The sequence below is a fragment of the Oryzias melastigma genome, linkage group LG17 (genome assembly GCF_002922805.2).
Source record: "Oryzias melastigma strain HK-1 linkage group LG17, ASM292280v2, whole genome shotgun sequence".
Lineage (NCBI taxonomy): Eukaryota > Metazoa > Chordata > Actinopteri > Beloniformes > Adrianichthyidae > Oryzias > Oryzias melastigma.
In genome coordinates, this window is record NC_050528.1 from 19,384,684 (window position 1) to 19,395,933 (window position 11,250).

The 11,250-nt window shown below is 36.8% G+C and overlaps 1 protein-coding gene across 3 annotated transcripts; it reads left to right on the plus strand.

Annotated features, from left to right (window-relative positions):
- The first annotated feature begins 620 nt into the window (after nt 1–620).
- On the plus strand, nt 621–9,414 carry LOC112147643 (kinesin-associated protein 3). 3 transcript variants are annotated; one of them, XM_024274169.2, is made up of 21 exons: nt 624–688; nt 775–818; nt 1,805–1,936; nt 2,258–2,424; nt 2,685–2,746; nt 2,837–2,978; nt 3,326–3,425; nt 3,505–3,629; nt 3,734–3,832; nt 3,967–4,145; nt 4,854–5,016; nt 6,351–6,451; nt 6,531–6,639; nt 6,721–6,833; nt 7,455–7,620; nt 7,812–7,949; nt 8,030–8,128; nt 8,258–8,343; nt 8,425–8,575; nt 8,693–8,777; nt 8,880–9,414. In XM_024274169.2, exons 2-21 carry the CDS (start codon nt 790–792, stop codon nt 8,974–8,976), a joined length of 2,343 nt encoding a protein of 780 aa, XP_024129937.1. In that variant the 5' UTR covers nt 624–688; nt 775–789; the 3' UTR covers nt 8,977–9,414. The 3 variants fall into 3 exon arrangements, with proteins under 3 accessions (XP_024129938.1, XP_024129939.1, XP_024129937.1); XM_024274170.2 differs by having other exon boundaries at nt 621–818; nt 7,824–7,949; XM_024274171.1 differs by having other exon boundaries at nt 621–818; nt 7,884–7,949.
- Nucleotides 9,415–11,250: the final 1,836 nt, after the last annotated feature.

The following is an 11,250-nucleotide window of genomic DNA, read 5'->3' on the forward strand; positions in this document are numbered from 1 at the left end:
CAAAAATGGACAGTCATCTGGTGTATGAATTCTGGTTGGGTTTGAACAAGTTTTCTGTAGCTAAAACTTCCTGTGAGAGAGCTGAATCAAATTCTACGTAAATATTCTTTCGCTAAATGCATAGTATGATTGAAAAAAAAATGTTTTTTTCCTTTTTATTTCAACCAAAGACTTACAATAGAGTGGTAAAAGAACCAAACGTGGCTCCAGAGCCTCAAGTTGCAGACCCCTGGTAAAGAATAACACTGTCCCTATTGCAACCAGTACTAAATCTGGAACAAAAAAACAAATGCTAATAAAGCATTTGCTAAAATAAAAATCCAACTTTTGTCAAAAACCCAATATAACAGTGGAGATTTAATGACTCAGTCTGAACTAGATATTTATCAGATGTCCAACAACATCAGCTATTAATTCAAAGAGTTATCATTTACTGATTCAAGCTGTGTTGTGGTCATTGAATAATATCAAATTTATGTGGAAATTGTCTTATTACACATTTGTAGTCGTTTTATTAGAAAGTTTCTTGTTGTGAGGAGATGAAATATTGCCTTCAAGTCACAATTCAGGGCAGAATTCTTCCTGTAAGTTATAACTCAGGGCAAATTTAGCCCACTAAAGGCTATCCCACGAGCCCCTCCTTTTGTGTTGTTGCCACCCGGTCTGTAGCGGCTATTCGATGTGATTTGTGAGTAGGCTCATTCAGGTGCGATCATATCACTGTTTGGGGATATGATACACCTAAAAAAGAATAAAAAGTTTAACTTTTCCTAGACAATTTCAAAGAAAATGCAAGAAGACGCGCGCTGCCTCAAACGGTGAGTTGGGAATGAATGGTCACTAAGGCCTTATTGTTGTTATGATGAAAGATGATGAGCTCAGTATTTAGTAAGGAAGAAAAAAAAGAATAACTAAACCTGCACGTTTTGTTACTATCTATAATTTAGCCAGAATGTAAAAATCATCGCCTCACGTAAAAAAGAAAGACGCTCATGTTTTATAAACATCATCAGTAATCTTACCCAAGCAAAGAATAAGGATATTTAATGGACAAATATGCTTTTTAATTGGTCTTTAATTGAGGCTTAAATTTTATACATGTCATATTTGTCCATTGAATTTTTTGTTGTTGTTGTTAGCTACACTGCTAGCATGATGTACAGAGAGAAAACTGTGTTATTAGACAATTATTATCCGTCTTGTTGATTATCCAAAATGCATTCCACATCTAGTAATTAAAGCTGAATGTTGCTCTTGTACACCAAGCGACAAAACAGCTAAACGCATGTTAAATTTTTACCGGGGGGGTTAAAAACGAAGGGGCTAATGGGAAATCAGAGGGGTTGCTAGCATAGCTAATACGCTAACACGAAACAGTTCTGAATTGTTTTAACTGGTTCACGGACTGCCAATGCATTTTGTTGGGTTCTTTTTCTTTCCTTTTTTATTTAATAATTTATATTTTATTTTTTCCCCCCACGGCTGGTAACTACGGTACTCTGGGCGTGTCTTCCTGTCACGTCATTGTTTACCGGAAGCAGCCGGTCAGGCTTTCATGTTTCTGATAACGCACACCTCGTCGGGCATCATCACATACTATTAACTCAACTTAGAGTAGCGTTACTTTATTAATAATAATAATAATATGTATTTGCAAATAGAAGCATCGTTACCTTAAGCCAAAGTTCATTTTCAGTTATTTGTTCTCTGTCATTAAAAGATTATAATTTTGTTTTTTAAAATATATTCTTAAGTTTCAATATTTTGACTCAATAATTGTTTTCTGTTCAACTTCCACCCAAAGCAAAGTGACTTTTGGGAGTCTGGACGTCCATCCCACAGAGAAGGCTCTGGTCGTCCACTATGAGGTGGAAGCTGCTGTGTTGGGAGGTGGTGGAGGTCCTGTGCTCGGTGAACGCAAGGAGGGACAAAAAATGTGTGTTCCTTGTTTTCTGTCCCACAGATGAATCAAATAGATTGAATAGCTTGTTATGGGAATTTTGATTTGTCCTGTGAGTAACAATTTGAAAGTTGTATCCACCAAAATGCTATTAAGCAGAGAAATTCTCTGTTCCGTTATGGAGAAATTGTTTTACTAACCAGACATTTTTTTTATTTTACTTTACATTTTTGCAATGGTTAATTATGAAAAATGATGCTACTACGTACACCAGCCTATAGACACATCCTCCAAATGGGATTAATAGATGGAGTCTGTATTTGGGACGCTTTAATGTTTTCCTTTTTCCTTGTTTAGAATCCGTTTGAAGAGCCTCTCTCCTACCACAGATGTGGCAGCGTTGGCTAAGAAAGTGGTGGAGGAATGTAAATTTCTTCCTACCTCCCATTTGCCACAAGTAGAACAGCTCCTGTACTACCTCCAGAACAGGAAGTCCTCCCCGGTGGAGGGAAAAGCTCAGACATGTAAGCCCCTCTATGTGATTTTTTTTTGTCCTCAAACATTTCAGACAATCAAGGTCATATTTTGTACACAAAACTGTACAATTTTAAGGTAGGCAGCAATTATCATGATTCAGTTTTTCTAAGCTAATGTGGTTAGGCTCTCTTGTCATCTTTTTGTTACAAAGCACACCCTGTAAAATAATTAAGCTGTTAGATTTTTTTTTCTTCTGCTAAAAATCTATAATGATTTACTGTATGTGATTGTGTTTCACCATCACCAGTGGAAAGGAAAGAGAAACGACTAGTGAAGCCCAAAGATCTGACACCATTTGAAGGACTGGAGGTAAATACTTAATTTCACAGCAAACAGATTCAATCATTATCTGTTAGTGTACCATTTCCCTTTAAAATGAACCACATTTTATCTTTGTAGTTAAATGAACAAGCTATTATAACTAAAGTGGATGAGTATGTGGAGCTGCTCTATGAAGGCATCCCAGAAAAGATCCGAGGCTCTGCTCTCATCCTGCAGCTGGCCCGTAACCCTGACAACCTGGAGGAACTCCTGCACGATGGTATGATGTCACTTTGGTTACTTGTTGTGTTCAGTCTTAGTCAGGGGTGGACAAACTCTTTGACTTGTGGGCCCCAAAGGGTTCTAGAATTTTATGGAGCAGGAGCAGATATTTGGAGTGTTTTGGTTATCCATCTCATTATAGAAAGAAACAACATGGAATCTAAATGAAATGATGATTTGATTTTATTGAAAATATATATATATATTTAAAAACAGAACATTTTGAGTTTTTATTTCAAACTTTATCTTTCAATCTTTTAATCTTTGGATCGTTCTTACTTATCTCAGATTCTACAATCTTTTGCATATAAATCGTCTCATCACAAAATGACTTTGTGTTTATAGAAGCAGCTCTTGGTGCTCTCGCTAGAATCCTGAGAGAAGACTGGAAACAGAGTGTGGAGCTGGCTACCATCATCATTTACATCTTTTTCTGCTTCTCCAGGTAAAACAGAGACTCACACAAACACTGCATTGCATTTATGAAGTCTTCTTTCTACACTATTTTGCATCTTTGGCTTCAGTTTTTCACAGTTTCACGCCGTGGTGAGTCACTATAAAATTGGAGCGCTGTGTATGAGTGTGGTGGAACATGAGCTGAAGAGACATGATGTTTGGTGTGAGGAGCTGCGCAAGAAAAACAAGGCTTATATCCTTTTTTTATTCTGTCATTTCTTGCTTCACCGTTCGTGTATTTCTGCTCCTGTGTAGTTTGTCAGGCTTGCACTGAGCATTTCCTTAATTTTTGCGCACGTGAATCAGCTCCAGAAAACGGCTCTCTGAGAAGAGATCAGGACAAAGTTCTGAGAAAATACCAAGGCCTGCTGGCTAAGCAGGAGCAGCTGCTCAGAGGTACAGCAAATCTTTAGGTTTTAGTTTTATATCCCAGAAAGTAAAATTCGAATTACTGTCTTGGTTGCATTATCTGCAGTTCTATGAATAGTGCTGCAAATGATAACCAACTTTCTTGTTCCTCCTTCTGCCAGTCTCTCTTTATCTTTTGCTCAACCTTGCTGAGGACACGAGGACTGAACTGAAGATGAGAAACAAAAACATCGTTGGACTGCTGGTCAAACTTCTCGACCGCAATGATGAGGAGCTGCTGGTGCTGGTGGTTTCCTTCCTTAAAAAACTGTCCATTTTCCTGGAAAACAAGAACGACATGGTTTGTGAAGGCTTCAATCTTCTGTTTGTTCACATTTAAAAACACATTTTTTGAGTACTTTTCTGAATTGAACAAGTAGTGTAACTCTCAAACTAGATTTATTTTATATCTCAGTGGAATCCTTACATTTTCAAAAACCAAGACTTGCTTACTTGCTGTCTTATTTAAAAAAATCCTACCAATGAGCAGACATTGAATCATTCATGAAAACAACGGCATCTTTGGTCACAGCTTTAGTTTCAGCAAAAAACACTATAACTTGATTCACAACTAATTTGTGAATTCATATAATAAACCTGAACAATTTAATTTTGTATAACATTGTCATACAACAGAATATTAGGGCCATTTTTAAAGTTGTAAATTTACAAGAAGTCACAACTGTTTATATATATTATTTTTATTATACATGATATTTATTACTTTAAAGGTCAGAGGCTAAATTTCTGACTTTTTTTCTTATAAATTTACATGTTTCAAAGTTATAAATTCACAAGAAAAAAGTCATAACTGTAGAACTAAGTTGTAAATCTATTACTTTAAATTTTATAATATAGTTTTTTTTCTTTTTTTGGTGGCCATCATTTATAGTCATATTATTAAAATCTTTTAAAAACGTAAACATATCAGTATTTTATTTATTTTTTTCCCCCTTTTTTAACAAAATGTGTTCCTTTGTAAATGCATGGCTGTGTCCTTTGCTGGCAGGCTGAGGTGGATACTGTGGAGAAGTTGGGACGTCTCGTTCCTTGTGAGCATGAGGACCTGATGAACTTAACTCTGCGTTTGCTGTTCAACCTCTCCTTTGACTCGGGACTCAAAGCCAAGATGGTGGAAGTTGGGTTGTTGCCTAAACTGACTGCATTGTTGGGTAATGATAAGACTGCTGTTTTTTTATTTTTTCCCAATTTAAAAACATTGTCTGACTTGCTTGTGGATCTTTGTAGTTTTGTCCACTTTTCTTGGGTGGTGAATTACAGGAACCTTTGATGGAAACACATTTGTAATTTGAATTTTGAGGGTTTGTTCTTCTAACTTGTTTTTTGTGCCTGCATAACTCATAAATCCCATAAAGCTGCGAGTGACATTGAATATCCTGCAGGCACTACCTGCGTCCGCCTTCGCCGCCCTCCTATTTCCCCCTTTTTATCTACTATCCCTCTTTCTTCTGCCACCCTGTTTGTTATATATTCATGAAAAAATTTTTTTTTTTCAAAATGGTAGCTTTTCTGTTTCTTTTATCTCCATAGCAACCTTTTTATCTTTTGATCGCCTGGGAGTGACAAACAGATTAATGTAATTTTTTTCAGAGGAATTGGCAAAAGTAAACTTTTGGATTTCCTTGGCAACTGAAGTTTTTTCTTAACCACACCCACATTCTCAATTTGTCCATATTGTTTGCCATTTTGTTTTGTTCAGCTTTAGCCAAGGATTCACATGTAATAAGTTTTCACAATATTCAAAATATTAAAATACAAAATGTGCAACCAATAAAGAAACACCACTTTTGTAAGCTTGCTAATGTTGTTAAAAATCTACAATTTCTAATTACAATATTTTTTCCTATCTTCCAAATGATGCTCGAGGAATTAGGAGGTGATAGATCGAAATCCCTGGAAGGAGTTTCAATTTGTAGCTGGTGCTAAAAATGATTTATTATTTTGAAAAATTCAAGATGGCAACCTCTTCCTGAAATCAAAGAAGTGGTTGTAGACCTAAGTTGGCAGCATGTGTGTTAAGCTTCGTGAAAATTGCTAAAAAAAAAAGTTTTCTTTTCTCATATTTTGGGGAAAATGTGAAAATCACCTAATTTTACACTTTTCCATAAAATAGGTCCCAGGTCTTGTGACCATCCCATAATAATTTCAAAACTACCTTCGGATATCTCAGAAACGTGTTTTGGTTTCGTTAGTACATTTTTTTAATTATTTTTTATGACCCCATTCATTTTTTTGACAGTTTCTCTCACTCTGATGTCATCATTTTGTTCAGGATGTTGTTCTCTATGCTCAAAAATCATTCTCACCAGGTACTAGGTGGATACAAATTTTGGTGAGTTTTCACGTATGTGGTGGGGTGACATTTTCCCTCAAAGGCGTAGTAAAAAATATTGTGAAAACAATATGGTTCTTGTGGTCAGTAACTGCTGCGAGCCATGATATAAATAAAGTTTTAAATCTTTATGTTTGTGTCTGTTTCATTCAGGAGATGAGAACAATCGTCAGGTCGTCATTCGGATCCTGTACCACCTCAGCATGGAAGACCGCTTCAGGGGCATGTTTGCTTACACTGACTGTGTTCCTCAGGTACAGTTAGACCCACTGATGCCCAACAATGTCCTATACTTCCAAAGAGTGTCCTGAACATGTTTGTGTCTGGATGCAGCTCATGCAAAGGCTTTATGAGCACGGCAAGGAGGACATGGAACCCGATCTTATCTCTATCCTCATCAACTTGGCAGCAAATAAGAAGAACGCTCAAGTCATGTGTGAAGGTGTTTCATCTTTAGATGAACAGATTCTTCCTGAAAAGAGCGGTCGGGTAAAATAGATTTAAAATGTGTTCCTGTCTGTAGGAAATGGACTCAAGATGCTCATGAAGAGAGCACTCAAGACTAAAACCTGTCTTCTGATGAAGATGATCAGAAACATCTCCCAGCATGATGGTCCAACAAAAGCTTTATTCATAGTGAGTTGTTCCATAAAGCCACTGACTGTATAAGAGACCTGGACTAAGTGAGTGTCCCTCGTAGAAAATGACTTGCTTCTGGTGTCAATCAAAAGAAGTCAAATCAGTTGTCATGTTGTAGCCAGAAATTGTCAGTAAGCAGTGATTGGTCCAAGTCGGTCTGAGTCAAAGTTTCTATGGCAACCACTTCACCAATCAGAAGTGAACTTGTTAGAAGACACTGGTACTATTTGAAAGTGGGTTCGGGAGGATCTGTCAAACCCTACGAAAGTTCGACGTGAGACCTCATACTTTCATTGAGGCATCTGATTGGTCAGTTAATAACCTGAATGATTTGTCTACAGAAAAAAATGCCATAAAAAAACAGGATTAGCACGAACATGTTAAAATAAGGTGTCAGAGCAAGAACGTTTATTCTGACAATAGAATGACTGAGTTATAGCTGTTTATTTCTCAAAAGAATTCTGGGATTTTGGGTACTCCTCAAAAGGAGGAGGGGTCACTAGGTCCAGTTCTCATATACAGTCAATTTATAAAACCAACGCTGTAATGTTGGTTTTCTTGGATACCATGTTTATGTTTTTGTTGTCTTTTAAAGAATCTCTCTTTTCATTCTGTCAGGATTATGTGGGTGATCTAGCATCAGAAATCCGGGCTGAGGAAGAGGAGGAATGGGTTTTGGAGTGTCTGGGGACACTAGCAAACCTGACCATCCCGGACCTGGACTGGGAGTTGGTACTGAAGGAGTACAACCTGGTACCTTACCTCAAAAACAGACTCAAGCCAGGTACTTGTGGTTTTTCTAAAATCTAAACGCTTAATTTGTTTTCCACTAAGGTCAAACTAAAAATGTAAAAGTAAAACAAGCTAAAAATACAATGGAAATAATTCCATACCTTTAAATAGGAATTTGTCAAAAAACTTAGATGGACTCTTCGACTTAAAAACCCAACGCTGTGATTTTTGAGTGTCTCATAGTATTCTTTTCAGGCTCTGCAGACGATGACCTCATCTTGGAAGTGGTCATAATGATTGGAACTGTCTCTATAGATGATGCCTGCGCCGTCATGTTGGCTAAATCTGGCATTATTCCGGCTCTTATTGAGCTGCTAAATGGTAAAACATATGGATTTAAAATGAGTCCTAGTATATGTTTCATGTAATAATAACCATCTTTTCATTCTATTTGTTTGCAGCCCAGCAAGAGGATGACGAGTTTGTGTGTCAGATCGTTTACGTCTTCTATCAGATGGTGTTTCATCAGGCCACTCGCGACGTCATCATCAAGGAAACTCGTATCCTTTCTCAGTTTTCTCTCATGACATGATCCGGCAGAAGTGTAAATTGATCACTTTGCTTCATGGATCTCCAAGAATGAAGTTGTTTTCTCTCCTTCTCTTTATCTTCTTTAACCACCACCTCAGAAGCTCCAGCTTACCTGATAGATCTGATGCATGACAAGAATGCAGAGATCAAGAAAGTGTGTGACAACACTCTGGACATCATCGCTGTAAGTGAAGCAAAACTGATATTTGTTTTTTTTCCAACAACAGGACTCCTCAATATAACCAATATACTTTCTATTCATCAGGAGTACGATGAGGAGTGGGGGAAGAAGATTCAATCAGAGAAGTTCCGTTTCCACAACAACCAATGGTTGGAGATGGTTGAGAGCCGCCAGGCGGATGAGCCGGAACCATATCTGTACGACAACGAGAGGACCAATCTGTTCTACAGCGCAGGTAAAGACACGGTGGTTGATCAAAGTAACTTCAGACATGAAATGTCTGAACTTGAACAGCTGAAGAGGACCAACACAAAGGCCTTTGTCGTAACTTCTCATCTGAACGTTTTTCCAGATGGGATCATTTCAGCCGACGGTTCTGTCAGTCCGGATTTATTTTCTCACTTTCAGCCTCAGAATGGAGACTCCCACCTTACAGGGTGAGATATCAGAAACCATAACGCTATTCAGCTAAATAACTGACAATTTGAACTATTGTTTGACAGTTAATGTTAATTACTTACATTTTTTTTTCTTTATAGAGACATGAGTGATGTGTTTGACCAGACCAGCTCATCGCCTGGACGACCAGCCACTGCCTACGGCTTCAGACCGGACGAACAACCACACTATTTGTAATAGTTTTTATTTTATTACCAGTGGATTGACAGTGGTGATACCTTGCTTGGTTTGCATGTTTTTGAAGTACATTTAGAACATGTTAAATGTAGTATCTGTCATAGAACAGTGGACTGTATATTTCAAGATTATGTTGATGACAATGTCCTTTAAAGTATATTTAAAAGTAACGTATAAAATATTGCTGTCTCTTGTTAAAGCTTGTAACCCTTTAAAAATTGGTGTTTTTTTTGTGACTGAACTACAACCGATGATGAACTGTTGACAGAACAATAACATTTACATGCTGTATGTCATTTGTGCACATTTTGACTTTTTTTCTGCACCTATTCCATTAAAGATGTAAATAAAGGAAGACTTTCGGAGTAGGTGAAGTCAGCTCATTTTGTTGTATTTATCTCCAGGTTCCAATAGAAATAAAAACTATTGCACAGATGATATTGCTTTGATTTGGTTCTTAAATTTTTTTTTAACATGAATTACTATTTGCACTATTTTTTGCAACCTGCGTTGTTTATGAAAGCTAAATATGGGGGTGTGCTCTGAGTCACAACAAAGTATAATTCATAAAACTTTCCTTGGAAAATTCTCTGGTCATGGCTTATGAAAAATATATACAGTCATCTCTTCAAAAAAAAAATTGTTTCTCCTTATATTTTAATGCTGTATTAATGAAAAGAGCAAAATGTTTTATTTAAGCCATAACAGTGACGCTCAGCTGAGCACCGCATTGCCAACTTTTGCACAAACAGGATATCAATGCATGCAAGAATGATATATTCTTGATGTGTTTGCTTGTAGGCATTAATGTGAATGTACAATTTAACTTCCATAAAAACCATCGTATGTCACTTGATCCATTTTTTCTGCCCTGTAGTTCATCCTCATTCCACTAGGGATAGTAGAAGGGCTTATTACAATGGCAGTATCCACAAAATCTAAAAAGAAAAAACACTTTTGCTAATGTTAAAACTTTAGGATGAGAAAAACACATCTACTTTTATTCATTTTTTTAAATGACTACTTACTGTATTGAAAGAATGCAAAATGCATCTATAATAAATTATTTATAATACAGTTACACTGTGTTAAGATGTTAAGATCAAATTTGAGACAGTTAGTAAATAATGTACTTTTTTCCTGTGTTACGCCCCATTGGGGGAAAGGTGCAACATAAAGAAAAAAAAATGCAAAAAAATACCGGGAGGCATCAAATAAGAGTGGCAGCTAGGCCGTTTATTACAAATGGCTTGAACAAAACCCAACACAAGGAAAAACAAAACATAGCCTAAGAAAAGGAGAATAATAATAAGACTAATAGTTAACAAACTCAGAAACTCAGGCTTTTCAGCAATAGGGTAATAATGGAAATACAACGCAAACAGCATAATCAAATCAAATCATAACACAAGTTAATCAAAACCAAAGTCCAATGTCAGGGTAAAACCTAAAAACGTATATATACAGAAAGGGAGGTCGACAAACGGGAGCAGGCTGAAGCAAACACATCCACTCTGGAGTTTAAGCCGCCGTCGGTCCACAGAAATCTACAACCTTTATATATAGACACTGATGGCAATGAAAGGAGGCTGCAAACACAAACTGATCAAACAGACATACACACACAAACCCACCAGGCCTCCTGAACACTCATTTAAAAGTTTCTGCCTTTTGAACTGACATTGTGGAGAAATAGACTTACCAAATCACCCAACGGATCATAATTTAAACTACAGAATTTATATGTCATTGAAAAAATTGTATTGCAATTTTTTATTTGTGGATTTCACCAAAAGGTTTAAAAAACTTCTTAATTCCCCCATAAAAGTTGCATTTTTATTTTTTGGATTTATTTGGCTCCAAAGATTAAACATCACATACTCATCTTGTATTCAAAGCTAAATAGCCCTCTATTCTTTCTTGAAATGTTTTCCCAAGTGGTTTCATCAGTTTGGATGGTGCTGGGTTCAGTTCAACATTTGTATCCTTCAGGTGATACACCCCCGTTCCTGCATACTGATGGCTCATTAAAGGGAAATGAAGAAGAGGAACCAGAATGAAAGTATCTCATTTAGAAACTTCCTATCAGAGATCATCCGGATGGATGAGAACCTTCTCCACCTGTAACAGTAACATCTATCCAACCATAGAGGCCCTCGGCTTTTGTCTATTTGTTCAGCTGTTGGACAGAACAAGTTAAAAAATAAATAAGTAAATACATAAAGTTGAGCAAAACCACCCGTCTCCTGCAAGAGTCAAATGTTTTGATTGGTG

Bases quoted from the DNA above. Each gene is read 5' to 3' on its own strand.
- LOC112147643 (XM_024274169.2), top strand. From the start codon at position 790: ATGCAAGAAGACGCGCGCTGCCTCAAACG. The intron at 3,630-3,733 runs ATATCCTTTTTT...ATTTTTGCGCAC, and splicing joins GCGCAAGAAAAACAAGGCTT to GTGAATCAGCTCCAGAAAAC. The intron at 8,576-8,692 runs GTAAAGACACGG...ACGTTTTTCCAG, and splicing joins CAATCTGTTCTACAGCGCAG to ATGGGATCATTTCAGCCGAC.